The sequence below is a fragment of the Melanerpes formicivorus genome, unplaced genomic scaffold (genome assembly GCF_026170545.1).
Source record: "Melanerpes formicivorus ecotype bairdi unplaced genomic scaffold, bMelFor1.0.p_v2 SCAF_93, whole genome shotgun sequence".
NCBI classification, from domain to species: Eukaryota; Metazoa; Chordata; class Aves; order Piciformes; family Picidae; genus Melanerpes; species Melanerpes formicivorus.
The window spans coordinates 967,634-993,548 of record NW_027142445.1 but is presented as its reverse complement, the minus strand read 5'-3'; the positions used below and the strand labels follow the sequence as shown (position 1 = coordinate 993,548).

The 25,915-nt window shown below is 63.7% G+C and overlaps 1 protein-coding gene across 1 annotated transcript; it reads left to right on the top strand.

Moving 5' to 3' along the window:
- The first annotated feature begins 9,918 nt into the window (after positions 1–9,918).
- Positions 9,919–24,097, top strand: LOC137455214 (hydrocephalus-inducing protein homolog). The gene is made up of 16 exons (XM_068165829.1): positions 9,919–9,975; positions 10,087–10,215; positions 11,483–11,582; positions 12,361–12,460; positions 13,537–13,705; positions 14,269–14,507; positions 15,350–15,422; positions 15,686–15,890; positions 16,254–16,492; positions 17,319–17,470; positions 18,639–18,831; positions 19,636–19,741; positions 20,328–20,591; positions 21,208–21,350; positions 22,113–22,331; positions 23,846–24,097. Exons 1-16 carry the CDS (start codon positions 9,949–9,951, stop codon positions 24,014–24,016), a joined length of 2,529 nt encoding a protein of 842 aa, XP_068021930.1. The 5' UTR covers positions 9,919–9,948; the 3' UTR covers positions 24,017–24,097.
- The last annotated feature ends 1,818 nt before the right edge of the window (positions 24,098–25,915 follow it).

Here is a 25,915-nt window from a genome sequence, read left to right as displayed (position 1 = left end):
CCCAGGACGAGGGTGAGGCTTTGCTCTCGGCTGTCCTGAGTGGGGGCTCAGCAGGGAGCCCAGCCCCCAGCTCTCCAGGGCCTCATTCTCTGGGGCTCCAGCAGTCCTCATGCCCCAGCTGGGTGGAGCAAGGCCCTGGTGAAACTGTGGCTTGGGACAGCCAGCAGTGCAACCAAAGCCAGCTCCTCTCTGCCCTGCCTGGGGAAGCAATGAGGATGGCTCCTGGCAGGGAGGAGCAGGGCCAAGGGAAAGGCCTGGGCAATTTGCCTCAGCTTTGCCAAATGAGCCTCAGCTTTGCCCCAGCAGCTGCTGGGATCAGGGTGATGGGGAAGCTGTGCTAGGCAGGGCAGCACCGCTGCTGTCCTCTCTGGCACTGCAAGCTGAGGAGGCTCTGGGTGACCTCCTGAGGGCTGTTCTGGGCAATTCAGAGCCCAGCCACATCTGCTGCAGTGCCATTCCTCAAGCACCCAGCTCCTGGATGAGCCCCAGGTGGAGCCTCTGCCTTGGGACTGTCTCAGATGCTCCTTTCTGGCTTTGCCCTTCTTGCTCAGCAAGCTTGGCACCACGCTCCCATGAGGGCCATGTGGACAGCTCATGGCAGGAGACCGGGCTTCAGTCCTGTTGGGTGTTGCTGCATGCTCTGCTCTCCTCTTTCTGCCAGCCCATCCACTTGTGGGCACCTGGAGCAGCATCCAGGGCAGAGCCTGATCTGCACAGGCTTGAGAGGAAGGGCAGGGCGAGCCCATGGGTGTGCCATTGGCTTGAGCAGAGTCTCCTCTGCCGGGAGCCGAGGGGCTGGTGAGGATGAGGAGGATGAGAGGAGGGCAGGAGGCTGACTCTTGTACCTGTGTGTGCACAGCAGAGCATCAGCAAAGCACCACTGGCACCAGGGAGGCCTCAGAAGAGCCGCAGGCCAGCCCAGTCCATAGGGTCCTGGCCCTGGGCAGCGCTGCGTCTGCCGAAGGAGCTGCAGCCCCACAGGGCAGGGGCATCGTGGTCATCGTCCATGGGGCACCCCTGGCAGGTAGCTGAGCTGCAGCCTGGGCTGTGAGGAGGGGGGAAGCAGGGGAGATGTGTCCTGGCGGCCCATGGCGCTGGCTTGAGCGGCTGAGGTGCCGGGAGGTGAGGCACGGCTCTGCCGGGCTGGCCCCAGGCCCTCAGCAGCTGCTGCCAGGGCTGTGGCTCCTCCTGTGCCCAGGCAGCTGGGCTCTCGTTCCCCCCAGGAGGGTGAGCCTGTCCCCGTGGCCGCATGGCCCCACGGTGGCTGCCGTGCTCCACGTTGCCTTGCGGAGCACTCCCCAGCCCCGAGCTGTGCCCAGCTGCTGCCCGAGGCAAGGGCAAGCAGCCCAGGGCAGGGCAGGGTCCGAGCGGTGCTGGCACAGGGCTGGAAGCGGCAGCCTGGGCGCAGGCTTGAGGTGGGCTGCAGCCCTCAGCTGCGTGGGGGCCTGGCAGAGCCTGTCCCCGGCAAGCCCTGCGGCCGCAGGGGTCCCCAAGCAGCCTCCCTCTCTCTGCAGGCAAGACGTCGGCAGCGGCCGCCCTGGCCAAGCACTACGGCGCCGCCTGCCTGTCCCTGGACGCTGTGGTGAGCGAGGCCGTGGCGGCCGGGAGCAGCGCGGCAGGGCGGCGAGCCCGGGAGCTGTGCAGCGCCGGCAGCCAGCAGAGCCCGCAGCAGCCACAGGATGGCCGTAAGGAGCCAGGCTGGGCCCGGAGCGGCGCTGCGGGAGCCCCCGGGGCTGCGCCTCTGCCGGCTCCAGAGCAGTGGCACGGCCCCGGGGGGCTTGGGGAGCAGGGCTGCGGCACGGAGCGGGGCAGAGCCCTTCCCGAGAGCCTCTCTGGGCACTCAGGCTGCAGCCCGAGGGCTCGGGCAGGGGCACTCTGCCTCCTCTGCACAGCTTCCTTTGCTCGGGCTGGGGGAGCATCTTCCTGGGAGCTTTTCTCTTGCCTGCTAGCTCCAGCCTGGCCCTTGTGGCCATCAGCTGGGCTCTGCTTGGGCTGCTTTTGCAGTGCTCAGCTGGGAAGCTGCCTGGCCTGCAAGCTGCTGGCAGGAAGAAGGCTCTGGCTCCCTGCTGGGGTTGTCTCCCATGGAGCTCTTAGCTCCATGGAGATGGGCAGCAGAGGTTGGGCAATGCATCCAGAGCTCTCTGCATTGCAAATGCACTGTCCCTGCCAGGGTGCCCACTGCTCTGGAAGGTGCCTGGCTGCTCCCCACAGCAGCCCCCTGAGTCCTCTGTGCCCTCTGCAGGCTCCCCGGGGTGGCGACGCTACTCCAAGGCCAGGCTCAGCCGCAGCCTGAGCCAGCCCAGCTCTGGGGACAGAGGCAGCCAGCACTCCCTCAGCTCACCAGGCCAGGCCAGAGCTGGGGCAGGCAAGAGGAAGATGTCTGTGAAGAGACAGCTTGCAGCAGAGTCCTCAGGCTCCCAGGTGAGGCCTGGCCTGCGCTGGCTGATGCCAGGGCCCTTTCCCTTCCCTTTGGGAGCTGTGTTGCCTGGGGCAGGGCTGAAGGAGGATCAAATGCAGCTGCTGAGCCAGCACTGCCAGCTCAGCACTGCACCCTGTCCCGCAGCACCCCATCTCTGTGGCTTTGCAGTGCCTCAGGGGTGGGGACTGCAGCACTGCCCTGGGCAGCTGAAGGTCAGGCTGGCCCAGCAGGACCCTTCCTGGCCCCACGCTGCCTGGGCCTGAGCTCCTGCTTGTCCTTCCTGTGCTGTGGGCTGCTGCCAGCGCTGGGGGCTGCTGCTCAAGGGCTGTGCTCTGCAGGCTTGTCCCCTGCAGCCTCTGGCCCACGCTTGCCTTGGAGTTTGTTGCTAGTGAGAGCTCCAAGGCCAGTAGCTGGGATGGCTCAGGGGGTTCCCAGGGGGCTTTCTGCTCTGGGGATGTTCAGTGTGCTGCTGTTCAACCCCCAGGGCTCCTCTGGCTCTCCTCTGGTCTCGGCGCCTCCGGCACAGCTGCGGCTCAGCCCCAGGGGCAGCGGCGTGGCAGAGCTGGGCCTGGGGAGCTGTGTGCTGCCCCAGGAGCTGCTGGTGGCCATCCTCTCCGAGAGGCTGCAGGTGCGTGGCCAGGGGGGGAAGGAGAGCTTCCTGCTGGAGAGGGCCAGGCAGCGCAGGAGGGCTGGGAGAGGAGGAGGAGTCCTGCTGTTGGAGGGCTCCTGGGCTCAGTACATTTGGGGATGACACCCAACTGGGGGCAGGAGTTGATCTGCTGGAGGGCAGAGAGGCTCTGCAGAGGGACCTGGACAGGCTGGACAGATGGGCAGAGTCCAAGGGCAGGAGATTGAACACATCCAAGTGCCAGGTGCTGCACAGTGGCCACAGCAACCCCAGGCAGTGCTACAGGCTGGGGTCAGAGTGGCTGAGAGCAGCCAGGCAGAGAGGGACCTGGGGGTGCTGGTTGATGGTAGGCTGAACATGAGCCTGCAGTGTGCCCAGGAGGCCAAGAGGGCCAAGGGCATCCTGGCCTGCATCAGGCAGAGTGTGGCCAGCAGGAGCAGGGAGGTCATTCTGCCCCTGTACCCTGCACTGGTTAGGCCACACCTTGAGTCCTGTGTCCAGTTCTGGGCTCCTCAGGTTAGGAAGGAGGTTGACTTGCTGGAAGGTGTCCAGAGAAGGGCAAGAAAGCTGGGGAGGGGTCTGGAGCACAGCCCTGTGAGGAGAGGCTGAGGGAGCTGGGGTTGCTTAGCCTGGAGAAGAGGAGGCTCAGGGGAGACCTTCTTGCTCTCTGCAACTCCCTGAAGGGAGGTTGTAGCCAGGTGGGGGTTGGTCTCTTCTCCCAGGCAGCCAGCAGCAGAACAAGAGGACACAGTCTCAGGCTGTGCCAGGGGAGGTTTAGGCTGGAGGTGAGGAAGAAGTTCTACACAGAGAGAGTGATTGCCCATTGGAATGGGCTGCCCAGGGAGGTGGTGGAGTCCCCATCCCTGGAGCTGTTCAGGAGGAGACTTGATAGGGTGCTGGGTGCCATGGGTTGGTTGATTAGGTGGTGTTGGGTGAGGGGCTGGACGTGATGACCTTGAAGGTCTCTTCCAGCCTGGTCTGTTCTATTCTACTCTCTTCTCCTTGGGGGAAGCTGCAGATGCCAGCAGCTGGCAGGGCCCTGGGGACAGCTCAGAGCTGGGGACAGCTGCTTGCTGCCCTCTGCCAAGGGGCTTCACCCAGTGGCCCAGAGCTGCAGGCAGGGCACAGCTGATTTTGTCTTGGCCTTTCTCCACAGCTGAGGGACTGCTGCCAGGGAGTGGTGTTTGATGGCCTGCAGAGCCTCTGTGCAGGCAGCACGCTCTCTGCTCTCCTCTGCCTGCTCCAGGCTGTGGGAAACCGACCCCACATCTACTTTGTCAACCTGCTGCAGGACTATGGCTCTTGGCAAGCCAGGCAGGCAGCTGCAGAGGAGCGGGCAGGTGAGGCTCCTCATCTCCCTGCCTCCCAAGGCTTCTGCCCTCAGCCCTCAGCCCTGCCCAGGTGGAGCTGGCTCACAGCACAGCTGGGGAGAGGTGTTTGTAGGAAGCCTTCAGCCTCCTTCCTGCTGCCAGCACAGCAGGGCTGAGGCTGGGAGACTTCTCTCAGGCTGCAGCACTGCAGCTGGGGCCCAAGTGCAGGCTGCTGGGGCTGAGTGTCTGAGCAGCAGCCAGCTGTGCCCCACGCTGGGGCCTGAGCCCAGCAAGGCAGAGGAGCTGCCAGCCTGGCGCTAGCTTGGGGCTCTGGAGCTGGGAGCAGGGCTGGGAGCTCCCTGCTAGCTGCCGGCAGGGGGCTGGGCTGGGGCTCCTCTCGGCTCCCCCAGCACAGCTCTGCTGATGCTCTCTCCTCTGACCCCTGCTGCAGGCCGGGAGCAGGAAGCTGCAGCCAGGAGGGAGGAAGCCCTGCTCTGGGAGCTGGGGGAGGAGGAGTTTGCTGCCCTCCCGCAGCAGCAGCAAGCTCAGCTGGAGAGCAGGATCCGGCAGCTCCAGCGGCAGAGGAAGCAGAGGTCTGGAAGCCTTCTGTGGGGAGCTGCCCAGCACAGGCTCCCGGAGAGGTGTCCCTGCTCTGGGGAGCTGGGCTGAGCTCGGGGGGGTTCCGGAGGAGAGCCCCAAAGTGGCGATGCCGAGCGGCACAGGGGTGGTGCCTTCCCCCTGCCTGGCTGCCGGCAGAGGAGAGAGCTTCCTGCTGGGGGCTGAGAACATCTCCTGCTCCTGCTGGTGCCGAGGCCTCGGGCTCAGAGCCTGCTGCAGGCAGCTGGGCTCTGTGCTTGCCTTGCCCTCGCCCTTCGGAGGCTCTCTGAGTTCGTGGCCTCGGTTGCCATCCCCTTCAGCCCTCCCTCCCCCAAGCAGGGGGGATGTGCTGTGGGGCTGTGTGAGGCACAGCTGTGTGAGGCCAGAGAGCAGAGGTTTGCCTGGGTCACAGCTGGGCTCCAGCAGGACTCCTGTTTTGCAGGAGGGGAGCTCCTGCAGCCTCTGGGTGCTGTGACTGTGCTCTGGAAGGAGCAGGCTGTGCTCAGGGAGAAGGGCTGAGGAAGCCCAGGGCTGTGGGGGTGACTCTCAAGAGCTCTTTTCCCTTTGCCTCGCTGCAGGCTGCAGCTGGCTAGAGAGCAGCAGGAGCAGCAGCAGCGCTGCAAGGAGGCAGAGGAGCTGGAGCAGCAGGGCAAAGGCAAAGGGAAGAGAAGCCTGGTCAGGCAGGTGGGTGGCTGTGTGAGCAAGAGCCCTGGGCACCTTGCTGCTGAGCTGCAGCACTGCTGAGAGCCCAGCAGCCCCAGGCCCTGCTGGGCAGCCTGCTCCTGCTTGGGGCTGTGCTGGGAGACAGCAGCTGCTGCCTGCTGCTGCCTGCTGCTGCTGCTGCTGCTTCCCTGGGGGCTTTGCCACGGCCCTGTGGCTGAGCTGCTCTTCTGGGATCAGGCTGCCTCTGAGTCCTGGCTCCACACAACTCCAGGCATGCCCTGGGAAGGCCTGGATGGCTTTGCTCTAGCGTTTCTCCCTGCCCTGCCTGTGCCCTGCAGCCCTGAGCCAGGTCCCCTCTGGGAAGTGAGGTCTGCTCCTGCCTGTCTGGCAGGAGAGAGCAGCAGGGCCAGCAGCAGGGCCCAGGTGTCTCTTGCCAAAGAGTCAGGGGTGCTGAGCAGCCCAGAAAGGAGCCCCAGGGCCTGCCCAGGAGGAAGGAGGGCTCTGGAGTTCCCTGCTGGGCTTGGAGCAGCTCCTCGGTTGCTGCCTCCTCGTGGGTCTGGCGCCGAGGCCTTGGGTTTCAGTGGAGCTCCAGTGGGTGCCAGCTGCCTTCTGGCCTGGGATTTGTAGAGCACCTAGCACAGGTCTGGGGTGAGGCTTGGGCTGCTCTTGCCAAGATCTTCAGTGTCCTGCAGCTTGGAAATGCTGATGGCTTTCTCCTGCTCCTCCTGCCCAGAGCACAAAGACATCGAGCGGCAGCAGCAAGGAGGCCCCCGGCAGGCAGCAGAGCATCCCCAAGAGGAGGACCGAGAAGGGCTCTGCCCAGGAGTGCTCAGCCTCTGCTGCCCCTGGCAGGGAAGAAGAAGAGCAGCAGAGCAAGCTGGGCCTGGCAGACAGCTGCTCAGGGGAGCAGAGCGAGCAGAGCTTGGCCCTGCGGTTCCAGAGCTACGAGGCGTCACGGCAGCATGTGGCTCATCTCTTGTCCTGCTGGGACAGGGTGCAGGGTGTCCCTGCAGAGCCAGGGGTGCTGCAGCCAGCAGGCCAGCAGCAGCCTTCCCCCCGCCTCAGGAGGCAGAAGTCTAGAAAGGAGCTCCAGAAGAGGCTGGGGGAGCGCAAGCTGGCCCAGCTGGAAGGGGAAGGTGCAGCAGGGGCAGGCGGCGGCCAGGCAGTCGGGGTGCCCTGCCTAGACATCGAGGTGCTGAGCTGTGCAGATGTGCTGAGCACCATCCTGGAGAGCAGGAGGCTGCCAAGGCCGGAGCAGGTAGAGCCCCGCGAGGCTCAGCGCCGGAGCCTGCCCCGGGGGGGCCCTGGGGCCTTGTGTCCCAGCGGGTGCCAAGGGCACAGAGCCTTGCCCAGGCTGCTGCTGCTGCCCCACAGCAGCCTTGTGGCTTGGCTGGGGGCAGCCAGGGAGTGCTCTCTGTGCAGGCCTCCTGCCTGCCAGCTGCTCTCCCGCTCTGGAGAGCAAGGTGGTGCCAGGCCAGCTCCAGGGCACTGCTTCCTTCAGCTGAGCCACTCAGAGCAGAGATTCCTCTGCAGGTGCCCCCTGTGGGCCCTGGCCCTGCTCTGGAGCCTGCCCAGCAGCCTGGGCTGGGGCTGGGGCTGTGCTCCACCTCCCTCCATCAGAGCTGGCCAACAGCTGAGTGTCTTTCAGGAGGGGTGAGGATGGAGGTGCCGGGAGCATGACCGAGGTTTGCTCTTCTGCCCTAGGTCCTGGATGAGCTGGGCCTGGGTCCCTCAGGGCCCCCCCTGCCCCCCACTGCTTTCTACTCTGTGGCTCACTACCCAGCCAAGAGAGAGCTGCCTGTGGCAGAGGCCGAGCAGCACTTTGTCCTCCTGCCACAAGGTGCCCCAGGGCCAGAAGAGGAGGCTGCTTCTGTGCGCACAGTGAAGGTGCCAGGGCTGGCTGGGGGCAGGGGGGGTGGCAAAGGCTCAGAGTGGAAGGGCAGTGAAGAGGTGCCAGGGCCCCAGGCCTGCAGCCATCCCTTCTGGCTGTCCAGAAGAGACAGAGCTCTGCTCTCTGCCCTGAGCACAGGGCAAGTCTGGGAGGGAGAGAGCCTCCCCTGAGGGGGTGCTGCCCCTGTGCTCTGCTGAGCCCCCCCTGCAGGGCTGGCTCTCAGGGCACATTTCCCTTTGCTCTCTCCCTTTGGGCTGAAGTTCTCAGAGGAGCAGGGAGCCCCAGGCAGAGGCCACTGGAGGGGGGCAAGAGCCTCCAGCAGCCAGGAAGCTGTGAGGAGGAAGCGGAGCTCTGGGGATGGCAGGAGAGCTCTGCGCAGGTCAGCCACGGTAGCCTCCATCCATCCCTCTGAGGAGGGCCGAAGGCCCACGGGCACTGTGCCAGCCCCAGAGAGCTGTGCCAGGTGAGCCGTGGGGGAGGAGGGATCCCTCTGCTTCAGGGCCAGCTTGCCAAGGAGGCTGCTGAGCCCAGCTCCCCCCCAGCAAGTGCCCAGCTCCTCCTGCTCTCCTTTGCTCCTCAGCAGTGCCTGAAGGTTCCTCTTTCCCTGCCAGGAGCAGCAGCTACCGCTGGGTAGTGCCTGCCCAGGGCCAGGTGGTGCTGCAGGTCCACTTCAGCTCGGCGCTGCTGGGCAGCTTTGAGCAGAGGCTGCACTTTGAGCTGCTGGGCACCAAGCGCCCCTACCAGCTGCACTGCAGGGGCAGCTGCCTGTACCCCACCATCAGCCAGGAGCCACGGTAAGGCTGGCCCCTGGGGCCATCCCGCTCTGCTGCCCCTGAGCTCAGAGCTGAGACTCTGCCCCTCAGCCCCTCAGCCCCCCAGCAGCTCTTGCTGTGCTTGGAGCTGGGCAGCGCTGCTGCTGCCTCGGCCAGCGCTCAGAGTGGGGGCTCTGGGAGCAGGTGTTGTGCTCAGAGCATCTCACAGCTCCTCACTCCCTGTGCCCAGGGAGGTGTTTCCTCGCTGCAGGCAGAGCAAGGCAGCTGAGGCCATCCTCTCCAAGGAGTATGTGCTGGGCACCAGGGTGTTCCACTTCGGGCCGCTGCTGTGTGGCAAGGCCAGGGAGCGGTAGGTGCTGCCCAGCCCAGCCGTGCTGCTTGCATGCAGGGGGGGTTGAGAAGGGATCTGCAGCACCTTGTGCTCTCAGGAACCTGCTCCCAGGGGCACGATTCAGGGCAGGCCCAGGCAGAGAGCTGGGGCTTTGGTGGCTTTGGAGGAGCACAGCTCTGGCAGCTTGAGCACCTAGCAGGCACAGGAGGCTTGGAGGAGCTGGGGAGGGATGGAGCTGCTCTTCCTGCCTGGGGGCTGCCTTGGTGGCCAGAGCCACGTGCTGCCTGCAGCCTGAAGGCAGCTGGGGGTCACTTGTCAGCCCCCATCTCAGCTTCAGCAGCTTTGTGGTGGTATTTCAAGTGCTGGGAGCTCTGTGGGCAGCCTGAAGGGAAGGCTTTCTCTGCTGATGGTTTGTGGAGCCTCCATGACTCTGCACTGTCAGCAAGCCAGGATGGTTGGAGCTGTCAGCAGGGGACACAGACACCTGCAGAGCAGGAGAAATGGGCTTTCCACTTCCCTGATCCTCACTGCTGGATCCAGTCTGGCCTCAGAGTCTTGTCCCTGGAGCTGCTGCCATCTTCCTGCTCTTCACTTCCCTCTTTCCCTGCTTTCAGGGTTAGGAATGAAGTTTTGTCTGCAGGGGGGCTCTGGAGAGCTGGTGGCATTTGGACCCCCCAGGGAAGTGCAATTCCAAGTGTTTAAAAGCCAGGAGAGGATTTGGCCAGGCTGAGGAATTGCCCTTTTTGCCCTTTTCTCTCCACACTCTGTCCCAGCCCCGAGCCAAGAGGCATTTGTTAACGCTGGGACTCCTCTTGGGAATCCCCCCCTCAGCCTCAGGCTCAGCCAGGAGCTGGGCCAAGGCAGTCTGCTGGCTGCTGTGGAAGAGAGGAGCTGAGCTCTTTCAAACCTCCTGTCCCAGCCTTTCTGGGAAGCCTGCAGGGCAGGCAAGCCAGCAGAGGAGGGGAGGAATCCAGGTGCCTGCTGTGCTGCTCTTTGTGCAGGCACCTTTGGGGTCCTGGTGTGCAGAAGGCCTCTGGAGGTGGCCTGTGCACAGCTCTGGGATGGAGGCAGCAAGTGTGGGCTGGGCACTGAGGGAAGCTGGGAATGAAGGCAGGCAGCATGCAAAGTGCCCCTGGAGGTGAGGCTTTCTCTGAGGCTGCTTGTTGGAGCTGCCCTGCAGCCTTTGCCCCTTCTGTGGCCAGGTCCAAGGCTGTGCTGCAGGCTGGCAACCGCGAGCAGCTCTCCATCCGCAACGTCAGCCCCTGGGAGGCAGAGGTGCACTTCTCCTGGGAGCGGGGGTGGCAGCAGGGGCACCTTCCTCTTGGAGCCTGCCAGCATGAAGCTGCAGCCTTATGAGAAGCAGGTAGGGGCCAGGCAGGGGGGAGCAGCAGCAGCAGCAGCAGCAGAGGCCAGGAGCCGTTCCTCCTGCTCACTGGAGGCTCTTCTGTGTTTCTCTTTGCGGGGCTGGGGCCAGGAGCTGAGCGTCTGGGCCTACCCCACTGCAGTTGGCCTGGTGGAGGACAGCCTCATCTGCCGCATCAAGGACAACCCAGAGCCAGTGGTCTTCCAGCTGTGCTGCCAGGGGGTGCAGGTGAAGCTGGAGGTCAGCCCCAGGCAGCTGCATTTCGCCAGGGTGCTTCTGCACAGGTCAGTCAGGCCAGGGGCACTGTGCCGGGGGTGGCTCTGCTGCAACTTGCCTTCCCCTCCCCTTGCCGTGTGGCTGCTGAGATGGGAGCCTGGCCAGCAGCCCTCTGGCTGCCAGCACTTGCCAGCCTCTTGCTCAGCCTTCCTTGCTGCCTTGGAGGTGCCAGGGCAGCCCCCAGCGCTGCTGCCCCGCTGCATTTGCATCTCCCCTGCTGGTGCAGAGGGAGCGGAGGAGCTGCTCTGGCTCTGCCTCCCGTGGCATCCCCTTCTGCCGGCCGGCTCTGCCCCAGGGCCTGGCCTCTGGGGCTTGTGGCAAAGAGCCGAGCCCGAAGGCTGGTTTCAGCGCCGCGGGGAGGGCTGCTGCCGGCGGCAGGGCTGCCGCTGTGCCCCCCAGCAGCTGGCACGGAGCCTTGGTGTCTCTGCAGGGAGCAGAGCAGGATGCTGCTGCTGCGGAACCACTGCCCCCTGCCGGTGGCCTGGAGGCTCAGCGGGCTGGAGAGCCTGGGCCAGAGCTTCTGGGTGTCGCAGAGCCAGGGCACGGTCGGGCCCCGCTCGGAGCTGGCCGTGCAGCTGTGCTTCAGGGCCAGCAAGCCTCTGAGCGTGGAGAAGAAGATCCGCTTGGAGGTGAGGGCGCAGGGCCCTGCCTGGCAGCGCTGGGCAGAGTGCTCTGGGCCCTGCAGCCTGTGCCTGAAGGCCCAAGGAGGAGCCCTCAGCAGATGCCTTTGTCCCCACCTTGCCTGGGCCCTTAGCAGCAAGAGCCCCTGGCTGGAGGATGCTGCTTGGCAATCTCTCAGTGCTGAGCAAGGGCTGAAGGGTGGGGGGCAAGAGGCTGGGGCCAGGCTTTGGCAGCAGTGCCCAGCAACAGGCCCAGGGGCAATGGGCAGAAAGCAGAAGCCAGGAGGTTCCAGCATCTGTCTTGTGAGGCTGCTGGAGCCCTGCAGCTGGCTGCCCAGAGAGCTTGTGGAGTCTCCTGCTCAGGCTCTTAAGGCAGAGCAAAGAAATCTCTGCCTGGGTTTTGCTGCCTGTGGTTGAGAGGCTGCCTTGCAGGGAGGCTGCTGTGTGCTGAGAGAGAGAGTTGGGTGTCATTGCCACCTGCTCTGGGACACCTTGTGGGTGCCCCCCAGGGGCTTTACACACAGCTGCTGGAGACAAGAGCTCCTCAGGTGGTGCCTGCCAGAAACACTGAGGAGAAGGACTCCAGCAGGGTTTGTTTCTTGGTGCCTCAGGTTTCAGATGCAGAAAATGTCCAGGGTGTGGTGCAGGTGGAGAACATCCAGGTCCTGGCCGAGGCCTACGAAGTTGCTCTGAACATCACCCTGCCTGAAGGTCAGTGGCTGGCCCCAGAGCAGAGGAGTTCAGATGGATTGCATGGCCTTGGCAAGGGGGGAGGGGAGGGGAGGGGATGGAATGGGAGGGGAGGGGATGGGAGGGGATGGGAGTGGGGATGGGAGGGGAAGGGAGGGGATGGGAGTGGGGATGGGAGGGGAGGGGAGGGGAGGGGATGGGATGGGAGTGGGGAGGGGATGGGAGGGGAGGGGATGGGATGGGATGGGATGGGAGTGGGGATGGGAGGGGATGGGAGGGGATGGGAGTGGGGATGGGAGGGGAGGGGAGGGGATGGGATGGGAGTGGGGAGGGGATGGGAGGGGAGGGGATGGGAGGGGAGGGGATGGGAGGGGACAGCAGTGCAGCCTGGCACGGATCCATGACACAGGCCTCTTGCCAGCTGTGTGGAGTAAAGCCCTGTCAGGCCACACAGAGCTTTGCCTCTCTCATCTCTGGCCCTTGCAGTGTGCCCCTTCCTGTTGGTTTGATGTGGGGGCTTTGGAGCAGCAGGGGTGTGCAGAAGCAGCTGGCAGCTGCTGAGGGCTCAGCACAGCACATCAAGTGGTTGGAGCTGTGCTTGGAAGCAGGGAGGTGGAGGCTGAGCTCCTTGGCTGCCAAGCCCTGCAGCTCCTCTCTCAAGAAGAAGAGAAAGGGCAGCAAAGGAGCCAGGGCAAAGTTGCAAGGCTGGCAAGTTGCTGAGCAGGGCTTGGTCCCAGCTGAGATCTCCAAATGTTTGTCTCCTCCCCATCCCCTCCCTCGCTCTGGGGGTGTCCTGCAGGTGCAGAGGGCTGCCTGGACTTTGGAGTCCTGAACGTCCTGGGGAGTGCCAAGCAAGTGCTGACCCTGAGGAACCAAGGGCAGTGCAAGCTTGCATACAGGTTGGTCCAGCTGCCTGCTCTGGGAGTGCCTGGGGCCACCACCTGCCCAGGCCTGCAGTCTGCTCCTCTGCATGGCTGGAGGCTGTTGCCCTGCTGGGGGTGAGCACTGGCACTGTCCTGAGCTCCAGGCTCCAGCCACAGCCCAGTTGCTCACAGCTCAGCAGGCAGCAGAAGGAGAGACCCAGCCCCTGGGCTCTGTGGTGCAGGAAGAAGAGTGTGGCCAGCAGGTCAGGGGACATTCTCCTCTGCCTTTCCTCTGCCCTAGGGAGAGCACATCTGGAGTCCTGGCTCCAGCTCTGGGCTCCCCAGTTCAAGAGAGACTGGGAACTGCTGGGGAGAGGCCAGCAGAGACTAGAGAGATGCTGAGGGGCCTGGAGCAGCTCTGTGAGGAGCAAAGGCTGAGAGCCCTGGGGCTGAGAGCCTGCAGAAGAGCAGCCCCAGAGGGGAGCTGAGCAATGCTCAGCAAGAGCTAAAGGAGCTGTGGGGGGCAAGAGGCTGGGGCCAGGCTCTGCTCAGTGGTGCCCCCAGGGACAGGAGAAGGGGCAGTGGGCACAAAGTGGAGCCCAGGAGGTTCCATGTGAGCAGGAGGAGAAAGTTGTTTGGTGTGAGGGTGCTGGAGGCCTGGAGCAGGCTGCCCAGAGAGGTTGTGGAGTCTCCTGGTGTGGAGAGCTTCCAACCCCCCCTGGGCACTGTGCTGCTGGGCAAGCTGCTGTGGGTGCCCTGCTGGAGCAGGGGCTTGGACTGATGATGCCCAGAGGTCCCTTCCAACCCCTCCATGCTGGGTTCCAGGGTTCTGTGCCCCTGAAGTCGAGGCCAGTCCCTGCTGAGCTCTGTTGCCCTCCTTCCAGGGCCAAGTCCTTTCTCTTCAGGAGACTCTTTAGAGCAGGATGAAAAGCCTGGGGGTGGAGGGCAGCTGCCAGCACTCAGCACTGCCTGGCTCTGCCAGGAGCTGGGGCTGGCCTCTTGCCTTTTGTTGCTTGTCACTGGTGCCATGCCCAGTGCTGGCTGTGCTGCTGGCCCCTGGGCTGCTCACTGCAGAGATCTTCTCCTCCCTTCCTCCTTCCTTCCCTGCCCAGGTTCAGGCTGCGTCCCGCAGGCCCCAGCACCCAGGACCTGGCCTCCCACTTCACTGTGCAGCCCCAGCAGGGCCTGCTGCCTCTCTCTGAGCGCCCTGTCGCTGTCCAGCTGCTCTTCCACCCTCAGAGGGAGCTCAGCATTGAGGACAAAGCCGTGCTGCTGTGCCAGGTGAGCTGCCTGGGGCGGGCAGGGTGAGCACAGCCGGGCTGAGGGGGGCAGGAGGACATGGCTCTGCTGGAAGGAGAGCTTCAGCTGGGGACTCTTCTCTCCTCTGTGCACAGCAAAGGCTTTCAGAAAGCAGCTGTGCTCCTTCCTCCCTGCCAGGGCCTGGAGGGGCCAGGAAGAAAGCTGGGGCCAGACTTTTGCCCAGGGCTGATGCTTTGGAAGTAGAAGAGGGAGATTGAGCCTGGAGAGGAGGAGGAGGAGGAGGAAATGTTTGACACTGAGGGGGGAGAGAGCCTGGCCCAGGCTGGGCAGAGAGGGGGTAGCTGCCCCATCCCTGGGAGCGTTGCAGGGCAGGCTGTCTGGGGCTCTGGAGCACCTGCTGTGGTGCTGCTCAGCTGAGCAGCTGCTGAGGGCCTGCAGGGAGGTTGAGCAATGACTCTTCCAAGGCCTTCCAGGCTGGGCAGAGAGGCTGGAAATGCAGCTCTGGAGGAGGCCTCCAAAGCAGGGCAGGAGTTGCTGGGCGGCTGGGCTGTGCTGCCAGGACAGAGGCCGCTCTCTGCTTGCAGGTGCTGGAGCCCAGCCTGCGTGCAGGAGGGGAGCCCATGGCCAGCATCCCAGTGAGGCTCTCAGCCAGAGCTGTGCTCAGCCAGTACAGCATCAGCCCTGCGGCGCTGCTCGACTGCGGGGCCATGGCCAGCGGCACCAGGAGAGCCTGCAGCTTCCTGCTGCACAACACAGGCCTCCTGCCCTTCCAGTTCCTCATCTGCAGAGCAGAGCAGGGGGCAGCTGAGCCCACAGAGCAAGGGTGAGAGAAGGCCTGCAGCAGCCTTCCTGCTGGAGGGGGCCCCACAGCAGGGCTGGGCTGTGGCAGGCAGGACACACAACCAGGCTGCGCTGTGCCTCCTGGCCTCGGCTTTGGCTTCCTGGCTCCCAGGCCATTGAGGTGCTGGAGTGTGGCCAGAGCAGGGCAAGAGGGCTGCTGAGGGGCCTGGAGCACGTGGGCTGTGAGGAGCAGCTGAGGGAGCTGGGGGAGGGCTTCAGCCTGGAGAAGAGGAGGCTCAGGGGAGCCCTTCTGGCTCTCTGCAACTGCCTGCAGGGAGCTTGGAGCCAGGTGGGGCTTGGTCATTTCTCCCAAGCGACAGGAGAAGAGGAAAAGGCCTCAGGTTGTGCCAGGGGAGGGTTAGGGTGGCCATGAGGAAGAACTTCTTCCCCTGGAAGGTTGTCAAGGCCTGGCCCAGGCTGCCCAGGCCAGTGGTGGAGTCCCTGTCCCTGGAGGGCTTTCAAAGCTGCTGCTGAGGGCCATGGAACAGTGGTGCCCTGGTAGTGCTGGGCTCAGGGCTGGACTGGCTGATCTGCAAGGTCCCTTCCAGCCAAGCAAGTCCATCTCCTGTGAGCCCTGGCTTATTGCCTGCCTGTGCAGCTGGCTTGTGAGCAGGGTGTAGAAAGAGGCCCCAGGATCCTCCTGGGGATCCTCCTGGCCCTGGGGCTGGAGCCCATCTGTCCATCAGCTGCAGGCACAGGTGGTGCAGGGGGCATGAAGAGCAGGAGGACTTTCCTGCAGGGGGAGGAAGCTTTGGCTTTGCAGGGGGGCAGGAGGAGCTCAGCCTGAGGGATGTTCTCTGCTCTCCCCTCTGGTGCACCCCAAAGGAAGTCCTCCCAGGCCCAGCGGAGGCAGAGCTTGGAGGGAACCTCTGCTGCAGCCAGGCTGAGCTGCAGGCAGGTGAGTGGCTGCTGCTGCCCAGCACAGGCTCCTCCACACTGTGCCCAGGCTGGGGGCTTGTCCCCATGGCGTGGGACACGCTCTGCATGCTGGGCCTGCACCTCTGCTTGGCTTCTTTCTCCCCTCCTGGGCTGTGCTCTGGGCCACGGAGTCCTCCCTGCCTGCCCTGGGCCCAGCTGCAGGCCGAGGCCTGGAGTCCTCCTTGCTGGGAGGCTGAGGGGGAGGCTGTTGGCCATCAGCCTCTGCTGGCTCTCTCTCTGCAGGCTGGCCTCACCCTGGGCATGTTCACTGTGTCCCCTGCCTTTGGCTGCATCCTTGCTGGGGAGCAGCAGCTGGTGAGAGTGGATTGCGCCGCGGGGCCGCCAGGGCCGTGCCAGGAGCAGCTGCTCATCGACATCAGCCACAGGGACCCCAGGGACAACCCTCTTGGCATCCCCTACACCCTGCTGGCCGAGTCCTGCCTTCCAGGTAGGTGCTGCCCACAGCTGCCTGGGGCCAGGCTGCTGCTGCTCAGCACCCAGCCTCAGTCCTGGCAGAGAGCAGCCAGCCTGAGCCCGAGCTCCCCTCTCAGCCTCCTCGCAGGTTCTTGTCAGCTCCAGCAGTGGGAGAGGCTGGGAGGGCTGCATGGAAGGAGCAGAAGAAAGCCTTTGGTGCTCAGGGTGCCTGAGCTCCCTCCTGACAGGCAGCTCCCCTAGCCAGGGCTGGCTTTGGCAGCTGCCTGGGCAGAAAGGGCTTCTCCAAGGGCGGGAGAGGCCCCCAGGGGGCCCCAGGGGCAGCTCAGCAGGAAGCTTCTCCTTGCTCAGCCCTCCCTCTGCTCTGCTCCGCTCGCAGCCTTCGTGGTCGATGACATCGAGGCCATCTTTGAGGGGCACCAGATCTGCAGCAGCAGCAACCTCTGCCCAGGCCTGCAGAGAGGGCAGGAGCAGCAGGGAGTGTTCCTCACCGACCAGAGGAAGTTCCTCTTCCCTGACGTGCTGGTGGGGCAGCGGGCCACGGCGCGCTTCAGCATCTGCAACAGGAACAGAGTCCCCTGTGATGTGCTGCTCTCCATCAAAGCCAGCCCCAGGAAGGTAGGGACAGGAGGCCTTGGGCACTCTGCAGCCTGCCTGACAGCTGCCCTCTTCCCCAGCCTCATGGCTTCCTCTTGCCCAGGCTAGGCCAGCTCAGCTGACAGCTGGGCTGCATTCAGCGTGTCCCAGGCAAGGCTTTAGCTCAAGGCCCCTGGGTGCTTGGGGGGACAGCTGGGGCCTTGTGAGCCTCTCCTGGAAGCACAGAGAGAGGAGGAGCTTGCCCTCAACTTTGAGCCAGGGCTCCCAGCAGAGCCTTTTGGGGGGGGCTCAGCCTCTTCTCCCAGGGAGCAAGTGCTGGGACAAGAGGCCATGGCCTCAGGTTGTGCCAGGGGAGGGTTAGGTTGGACACGAGGAGCAATTTCCTCCCCTGGAGGCTTGTCAAGGCCTGGCCCAGGCTGCCCAAGGCATCTGCAGGGGGGTTTCAAAGCTGTGGAGCTGTGGTGCTGGCTCCTGGCTTGGCTTGAGGATCCTAAAGGCCTCTTCCAAGCCAAGCCATTCTCTGATTGCCTGAGGCTCCCTGCTCTTTGCCCCTTCTCTTTAGAGGCCAGGGGCAGGGTCTTTGCAGGGCTCTCCATGCAGTCCCCACCTCCCATCTGTGCTGGGGCTCTGCCCAGTGCTCAAAGCAAGCTTTGCACTCCTGGGCTTGCTGGCAGCCCCCTGGCTCAGCACTGCTTGGGGTTACCCCCCTGAGATGGAAGGAGCCTGTCCAAGGCAACAGGCAGGGGGCCAGGCTGCCTGGGGCTGCTCCTCCTCATCCATGCATGGCTGAGGCAGCAGCACCTGGGGAGAAGCTTCCTCCTAAGCCTCCTCTCTTGGCTCCCCCAAGCTGAAGAGCCGCCCTGGCCAGGTGTTCCAGGTGGATCCTGCCCAGCTGTGTGTGCCCAGCTGCTCCCAGGCCTTTGCCACTGTCACCTTCAGCCCACAGAAGGTGCAGAGGTACCAGTGCACCTTTGAGGCCTGCCTTGATGCTCAGAGAAGGTAAGTCACCTCAGGAGAGCTTGGGAGGGAGCTTCCTGATGGCTTCTGGCTCTTGGAGTGGCCTTGGGCAGAGTGCTTAGCACCCCAGCAGGGAGGGGTTTGGAAGGGACCTGTGGGGCTCAGCCAGCCCAACCCCCCTGCCTGAGCAGGGCCCCCACAGCAGCTTGCCCAGGATCCCAGGGTGCAGGGGGGGTTGGAATCTCTGCAGAGGAGGCTCCTCAAGCTCTCTGGGCAGCCTGCTGCAGGGCTCCAGCAGCCTCCCACTCAAGATCCCCTCTGGGGCTGCTCTTCTCCAGGCTCAGCAGCCCCAGGGCTCTCAGCCTCTGCTGCCCACAGGGATGCTGCAGGGAAATCAGTAGCTGTGGCTCTGAGCTCCAGCAGAGCAGGGAAGGCAATGTCCTGCTGCAGCCTGCAGCAGGGACTGTGAGGGCAGTGGGACATTGACCCAGGCTGCCCAGAGAGGTGGGAGCTGCCCCCTGCTCAGCACCACTGCAGCTCAGGTTGGTTATGGCTCTCAGCAAGCTGCTGGAGCTGCAGCTGTCCCTGCTGCCTGCAGGGGCTTGGGCTGGATGAGCTTCCAAGGTCCCTTCCAAGGCAAAGCATTGCAGGCTTCTGTGAGCCCGAGGAGCCAGCAGGGGGTGGGGGACTCGGGCAGCAGTGGAGCTGTGCAGCTCCAGCTGAGCTGGAGCTTGCCAAGGACAAAGGATTGGCTGCAGTGGCTCTGTGCCCCGAGGCAGCTGCCCTTGCTGCCTCCTTGCTGCTGTGCTGAGGAGGTGATCTGCTGGATCTCCTGGGGGGCACGAAGAGCTCTGGTGCTGAAGGAGCCATTGGCTCCCCTCTGACAGAGCTCAGCTCCTCTGCCCTGGGCCCCCTGTGTGGCCTGGGCCTGCCCTGCCCTGGCCCAGCCCTTGAGTGGCTGAGCTGGGGCCAGGTCCAGCAGCTTGCTGCCCTGAGGAGCAGCTCCTTGGAGATCAGCTCCCTGCTGGGGTCACTGAGTTGTGCCTCTGGCTTGGCCACTTCCTGCCGCTCCGCTCCTGCTGCGGGAGGAGAGGAGCCAGGGGGAGCTGTGTCCTGGGGGCCAGGAGCCCCAGGCAGGGCAAGGGCAGCAGCTGGCCCTGGCCTCCCTGCTTGCCAAGTGAGCAATGGCTCTGCTGCCCCTCTCCTGCAGCCCTGCAGCAGGCAGAGCACAGAGCCTGAGCTTCGAGATCAGCGGCGAGGGGAAGGTGCCGGAGGTGAGGGTCCTGCGCCCGGCGCGGAGGGACAGGAGAGGGAACCCCCTGCTGCTCTTCAGGAAGCTGCCCCTGGGGGCCTGGGAGAAGCTGCCCCTGGTCCTGCAGAACTCTGGCCCTGTCCCTGCCCAGGTGAGCAGCTGCTGAGGGAACTCTGCTCGGGGAACAAGGCTGCTGCTGGGGAGGAGAGGGCCCAGCGCAGCCGGGGGGGTGGGCAGGTGCCCCACGGCTCTGCAGGTGCCCTTGGAGCCCAAAGGAAAGCCTTGGCTTGTGCTCAGAGCCCCTCTGTGGCAGGAGGACGACCTCCTGAGCTTCTGCTGTGGCAAAGCAGTGGGCAGAGGCCTGTTGCCAGCAGCTGCCTCCAGGAAGGTGCCCTCAGCCCTTCCCTTGTGTCCTCCTCTCCTTGGCCTCGGCTGCTGCTGGCCTTGCCGCTCCTGAGCCAGCCCTGGGGCTTGTGCTGCTTCCTTGCTCCCTGCCTCAGGGAACAGCCTGGGAAGGGGCCTCAGAAAGTCTGCTGGAAGCCCCTGGCTGCCTTCTGCTTGCCAGGAAGGGAGTTCCTCTGAGAGAGGCTTTGGAGGGGCAGGGCTTCCCCAGGCTCCCTTCTCCCCTTTTGGCTGGGCTGGAGGTCATCCTCCTGTCCTGCTGGCACTGGCTTGGCTCTGCTCCTGCTTTACCAGGCTCTGCTGAGCCTCACTTGTGGTTTAGTCCCCTTGTGCTCCTCACTTTGGGCCCTCCTGTCCTGCCTGCTGCTGTTTCCATCAGCTCCCAGGGGCTGTGGAGCCTTGGCTTTGGTCTGGTTTCACTCCAGCCTTGTGCTCAGAGCTGTGTTGGAAGGGGGGCAGCACCCTGGGCTCCCTGTGGTGGGACAGCAGCAGCGTGGGCTCAGGCCCTGGGCCATGCTGTGCCCACCCCAGTGTGCTCCTGCTCATTTCCCAGGTGCTGCTGGACCTGCTGGATGAGGAGGGAGCTTTCTTCTTGAAAGCCAGGCCCAGCACCAAGTGCCTCTACCAGGCTGTGGGCATGGAGGACTCTGCTGGAGAAGGTGAAGTCCTGGAGCATGAGATGTGCTCACCCCCCCAGGGAGAATTCCTCTCCTGCTGCTGGCTTGGCCACGCAGCAACCAGCTGCTGGCCCTGGGCTGTGTCCTGGGGCTCTCTGGGCTCTTGCAGAGGGACTCTCTGCAGGGTTGCTTTCCTTCTGGCAAGCTCTGGGAAGTGTTTCTCTTCCTCTGGACATGGGGGCTTGAGTCCTGGGGGGCTGTCAGCACCTCAGTGGAGCATCTGAGCTCTCTGCTGCTGCAGGTGGGGAGTCCCCAGCCTGGCAGGAGGCAGCCCCTGAGCCCACAGCCAGCCAGCCAAAGCCCAAGGCACTCTTTGAGTCAGCTCTGCTGAAGGCAGGAGCTGGCTGGCTGCAGCTTGAGCCAGAGCTGAGTGCTGAGCTGAGCTGAGGGCAAGCAGCAGGGAGCTTGCTGCTGGGGTCCCAGCCTTGTGAGCCTGGGAGGAAGGTCTGGGAGCATTGGTGAGGCAGGCTGTGCCTAGAGGCAGCTGGGCTTGAAGCTGGGCTTCCTCTTGTGCAGCATGGGAATGTTTGCAGTGCCTCACCTGTCCCTGCTGTCCATCTCTGTGCAGAGAGGAAGCTCCACACTGCTTCCCTGCTCCTGCAGTGTGGGCAGGCAGCAGAACTGGAGGTGCTCTTCAGAGCCAGCCTGCCCCAACGCCTGGAAGGGAAGCTGCAGCTGGCAGTGCTGGACAACCCTGCTGGGGCCAGCACCATCAGGCTGCTGGGGGCAGGCTGCCAGGAGGACTTCAGCCTGGACAACATCCAGGGGCTGGTGGCAGACAGGGAGGAGGAGAACCTCCCTGAGAGCAGCCTGGAGGAGGACAGCCTGGAGGGTAAGAGGAGAGGCTGCCAGGCCGGAGCAGGGCACAGGAATCTCCAGGGCTGGGCTCAGGCTGTGCCGGCGCAGGGCTGGCCCAGATTTAGCAGCCAGCTGCTGTCCCCTGCTGGAGCCTGCAGAGCAGCCTTGCTTGGCAGCCCCAGGGAAGCTGGCCTGCCCAGGCAGGAGCTTGCAGGCCAGCAGGGAGGGCTCCCAGAGAGCAGCTTTGGGCTGAGGACCTCTGCAAGGAGGCCTGCCAGCCCCCGGGGTGCTGTGCAGAGCACAGCTGATCCTCTGTGTCCTCTGGGGGTGGACTGCTGCTGGCTAAGGAATTGCTCACAGCCAGAGGGCAGTGATCAGCAGTGTCCAGATGGAGACTGGGGACGAGGGGTGTCCCTCAGGGCTCCATGCTGGGCCCAGAGCAGCCCTGCAGAGAAGGCCTTGGGGGTGCAGAGGGTGAAAGTCTGCCCAGGAGCTGCCCCCTGAGCTCACAGCCCAGGCCCAGCCACGTCCTGGGCTGCAGGTGCCAGAGCAAGGAAGGCTTGGAGAAGGCAGAGCCCTGAGTGGCTGTGGTGTAAGGGGGCAGCTGGGTCTGCCTGCACACTGAGACCTTTCTCTCTCCTTGCCAACAGCTGCCCCAGGGCACCACATCCAGTTTGGGGCCTGTGCCCTGGGCACCCCCTGCTCCGTGACCTTCAGCCTCACCAACCGCAGCAGGGAGCAGGCCCTGCGCTTCCAGTGGCTGCCTGAGGCCCCCTTCCACTTCTGCCCCCAGGTGAGCCTGGCTGTCTCTGCCCCCCTGCTGCCCACCCCCTGCCTGGCTGTCTCTGCCCCCCTGCTGCCCACCCCCTGCCTGGCTGTCTCTGCCCCCCTGCTGCCCTCCCCCTGCCTGGCTGTCTCTGCCCCCCTGCTGCTCACCCCCTGCCTGGCTGTCTCTGCCCCCCTGCTGCTCATCCCCTGCCTGGCTGTCTCTGCCCCCCTGCTGCCCACCCCCTGCCTGGCTGTCTCTGCCCCCCTGCTGCTCACCCCCTGCCTGGCTGTCTCTGCCCCCCTGCTGCCCACCCCCTGCCTGGCTGTCTCTGCCCCCCTGCTGCCCACCCCCTGCCTGGCTGTCTCTGCCCCCCTGCTGCTCACCCCCTGCCTGGCTGTCTCTGCCCCCCTGCTGCCCACCCCCTGCCTGGCTGTCTCTGCCCCCCTGCTGCTCACCCCCTGCCTGGCAGCTTCCCAGGAGCTACTGGGGAGCCACCAGGGAGCAGTGAGAGCTCCTTTCAGTGCCACCCAGGAGATGCCCTCCCTGGTTTGCTGGGGCCAGAAGAGGCTCCATGCTGTGGGAGGTGGCATCCTGTGGTGCTGTTCCTCTCCAGCAAAGCCCAGATGAATACTCAGTCAGATGCAGTTTCACACAGTCCCAGCATGCTGGGGTTGGAAGGGACCTCTGGGCATCATCAGTCCAAGCCCCTGCTCCAGCAGGGCACCCACAGCCTGCCTGGCCTTGGCAGTGATCCCAGGTTGGTCTTGGCTCTCTGCTTCTCCCTAGGTGGGGCACCTGCATGCTGGCTGTGCCAAAGATGTTACAGTCACCTTGCAGTCAGCAGTGGAGGTCACCTTCCAGAGGCACCCTGTGAGGTGTCTCCTGTCCAGGATCTGCTTCCAGCTGCCCCCAGAGGAGGTCCCTGACTGGGACGACCGCCTGGGCACCCTCAAGTGGGTGGATACCACCAGGGCCCCAGGTGCCAGCTGGCCTCTCAAGAAGAAGGTGAGAAGCACAGCAGCCAAAGCTCCCTGAGCTGCCCCAAGAGGAGCTGCTGCTGGCAGCAGATCTCCCTCTCTGCTGGCCAAGAGCTGCTCTTCCTCCTGGCACTGACTCCATCCCTGAGGGCAAGCAGCAGAGTGTGTGAGAGGGGAGGAGGCTGCTGGGGGCTCTGAGGGCTCAACCAAGGTGGGGAAGTCTCTGACAAGAGAGGCTTTGGCCACAGGCAAAGCCTAAGCCCAGAGCTGAAGTGTTGCAGCCTGTGTTGGGTGGGAGCTCACAGTTTTGAACACATTTGCCCAGCCTGCTGCAGCTTGGAAGGGCCCTCTGGAGCTCAGCCAGTCCAAGCCCCTGCTCAAGCAGGGCACCACCAGCAGCTTGCCCAGCAGCACAGGGGCCAGGGGGGATGGGGAGCTGTGCAGAGAAGGAGATTGCACAACCCCTCTGGGCAGCCTGCTCCAGGCCTCCAGCACCCTCACCCCAAAGCCTCTTCTCCTCCTGGGTGCCAGTTTGTGCCCATTGCCCCTTGTCAGTCCCTGGGCACCACTGAGCAGAGTCTGGCCCCAGCCTCTTGCCTCCCACCCCCTGCCCTCCACTTGAGCTGTTGGTCAGCACTGAGCAGGTCTCCATTCCCTGGAGGGCAGATCTCTGTCTCTGGTTCAGTGCCTTTGCACTCCCAAGGAGTTCAAGCCCCTGCTGCTTGCTTTGGGGTGCAGAGCAGCAGCAGCAGCACTCTGCTGTGTGTGCTGAGCAGCTCCCTGGCCCCTTGGGGCTGAGCTCTGAGCCTTGTCTGCACCAAGCAGGGCAGCAGAGCTGGCCAGGCCTCTGGAGAAGAGGGCTGATGCTTGGCCTCCACAGGCATCCAGGTCTTTCCCAGCCCAACCCTCCTCTGCTGTTGGCTGTGGGCTCTCTGCTGGGGGGATCTCAGCAGCAGCTCCTGCTCTGCCTTTCCTGCTTGTCCAACACACTGCTCTTGGCTGCTGCCTCTGCCCCAGCTGCTGAGCCATTGTCAGACCTGGGCCCCAAAGCTTCTTGCCCAGCAGAGGGACAGCACTCAGAGACTTCCCAAAGGAGTTGGTTCCCAGCCCCCAGTGCCCTTTCCCAGCCCCCAGCAGCGTGGCTGATGCCCCACAGGAGACTTCTCTCTGGGAAATCCTTGCTCCTAGGACAGGAAGGAAAAGGAGCTGCTGGAGCTGCTCCTTCTTGGGCTGCTCCAGCCCCAGAGCTCCAGGAGGGAAACTGACTCCTGCAGGAGAGGCTGCTGGCTTTCTAGGGGCCAGGAAAAGCAAGGTCAGGCCCTGGGAGCCAGGGGCAGTCCCCAGGGCTGTGTTTGCAGCGCTGGTGGCTTTGGCCAGCAGGTGACCCCCAGCCTCCAGCAGTAGGCTCTCCTGCTGCCCTCTCTGGGGGCTGAGGCCTGGGGATGGCCTTGGTGGCCCCTGGGTGTGGCTGCTGCTGGAGGCTGCCTGCTCAGCCTGGCTCTCTGGGCTCTGCTCAGTGACTCTTCCCTCTTCTCATGGCAGGTGCTGGAGCCAGAGGCAGAGCCAGCTCACACTGTGCTGGAGGGCAGCAGCCGCGAGGTGCAGCTTCTCCTCAGCGCTGTTGTCACCGGCGCTGAGCTCCAGCTGCCCCCAGAGGAGCTGGGGAAGCCTTCCTCTGCATCCAATTCAGAAGATAAGGCTCCTCAGGGTTGAGAGGCAGGATGATAGAAGGAATTAATTCATTTCATTCATCATAATTTCCCTGCCCCAAAGGTTAATAAACTTCGTTCTCATTTGTTTGGGCTCGGGGACCCGGTGGGGAATCCCTTCCCCAACACCTTGGTAACGCTAACGATGTGAACACTGTAGAGAGAGGAAGGATTCCCTCTAGAGTGACTGCCCTCCTGGTAGCAAACTCAAAGCTGAAGGGAGAGAGAGTGGTGGTGAATGGTGCCACAGCCAGCTGGCAGCCAGGCACCAGTGGTGTGACCCAGGGATCAGTGCTGGGCTCCATCCTCTTTAACATCTTCATTGATGATCTGGAGGAGGGGATTGAGTCAGGCATCAGCACATTTGCAGCTGACACCAAGCTGGGAGCAGATGTTGGTCAGTTAGAGGACAGAAGGGCTCTGCAGAGGGACCTTGCCAGGCTGGACAGATGGGCAGAGGCCAACAGGATGGCATTCAACAAGTCCAAGTGCCAGGTGCTGCACTTTGGCCACAGCAACCCTATGCAGAGCTACAGGCTGGGGTCAGAGTGGCTGAGAGCTGCCAAACAGAGAGGGACCTGGGGGTGCTGATTGACAGCTGCCTAAACATGAGCCAGCAGTGTGCCCAGGAGGCCAAGAAGGCCAAGGGCATCCTGGCCTGCATCAGGAAGAGTGTGGCCAGCAGGAGCAGGGAGGTCATTGTGCCCTGTACTCTGCATTGCTTAGGCCACACCTTGAGTCCTGTGTCCTGTTCTGGACCCCTCAGTTTAGGAAGGACATTGAGAGACTTGAAGGTGTCCAGAGAAGGGCAACAAGGCTGGGGAGAGGCCTTGAGCACAGCCCTGTGAGGAGAGGCTGAGGGAGCTGGGATTGTTTAGCCTGGAGAAGAGGAGGCTCAGGGGTGACCTCATTGCCCTCTACAACTACCTGAAGGGAGGTTGTGGCCAGGAAGGGGTTGGTCTCTTCTCCCAGGCAACCAGCCCCAGAACAAGGGGACACAGTCTCAAGCTGTGCCAGGGGAGGTTTAGGCTGGAGGTGAGGAGAAAGTTCTTCACCGAGCGAGTTGTTCATCCTTGGAATGTGCTGCCCAGGGAGGTGGTGGAGTCCCCATCCCTGGAGGTATTCAAGAGGGGATTGGATGTGGCACTTGGTGCCATGGTCTAGTCATGAGGTCTGTGGTGACAGGTTGGACTGGATGATCCTTGAGGTCTCTTCCAACCTTAGTGATACTGTGATACATGGCTACATAGACATCTGTAGAGGATCCAAAGGGCTACATAGGTCTCTACAGAGACTGCATAGGCCCCTACAGAGGCTACCATTGTCTCCATAGAGGCTCCAACAGTCAATAGAGAGGCTCCCTAGGCCCCTAAAGAGGCTCCTAGGGTCAATATAGAGGTTCCATAGGCCTCTAGAGAGGCTCCCACGGGCTCTATATATGCTCCCGTTGCCTCAATATGGGCTCCTTAGGCCCCAAGAGAGGCTCCCAAGTTCTATAGAGAGGCTACTACAGGTATATAGTGTCTCTATAAGGGTCTATAGAGGCTCCCAGGGGCTCTACAGAGGCACCACAGGCTTCTGTAGAAGCTCCATAGGCCTCTACAGAGGTTTCCTCTGTCTATATAGAGGCTGCATAGGCCTCTAGAGAGGCTCTAATGATCAATAGAGAGGTTCCTTGGGCCTCCATAGAGACTCCCAAGGGCTCTACAAAGGGTACATAGGCCTCTAAAGCAGTAGCCACTGTCTATATAGAGGCTCCATCGCCTCTATAAAGTCTGCATAGGCCTCTATAGAGGCTAACATGGTCTACAGAGAGGCTCCCACGGGCTCTTCAGAGGCTCCATAGGCCTATATAGTGGCTCCCAGGGGCTCTCTAGAGGCTCCCTTTGGCTCAGTATGGACT

What these genes read in the sequence shown, in the direction of transcription:
- LOC137455214 (XM_068165829.1), top strand. Translation starts at nt 9,949, where the DNA reads ATGAAGCTGCAGCCTTATGAGAAGCAG. An exon ending in CAGTGCAAGCTTGCATACAG is followed by an intron (nt 12,461 to 13,536) that starts GTTGGTCCAGCT and finishes TTCCCTGCCCAG; the next exon opens with GTTCAGGCTGCGTCCCGCAG. An exon ending in GGCCGAGTCCTGCCTTCCAG is followed by an intron (nt 15,891 to 16,253) that starts GTAGGTGCTGCC and finishes CTCCGCTCGCAG; the next exon opens with CCTTCGTGGTCGATGACATC.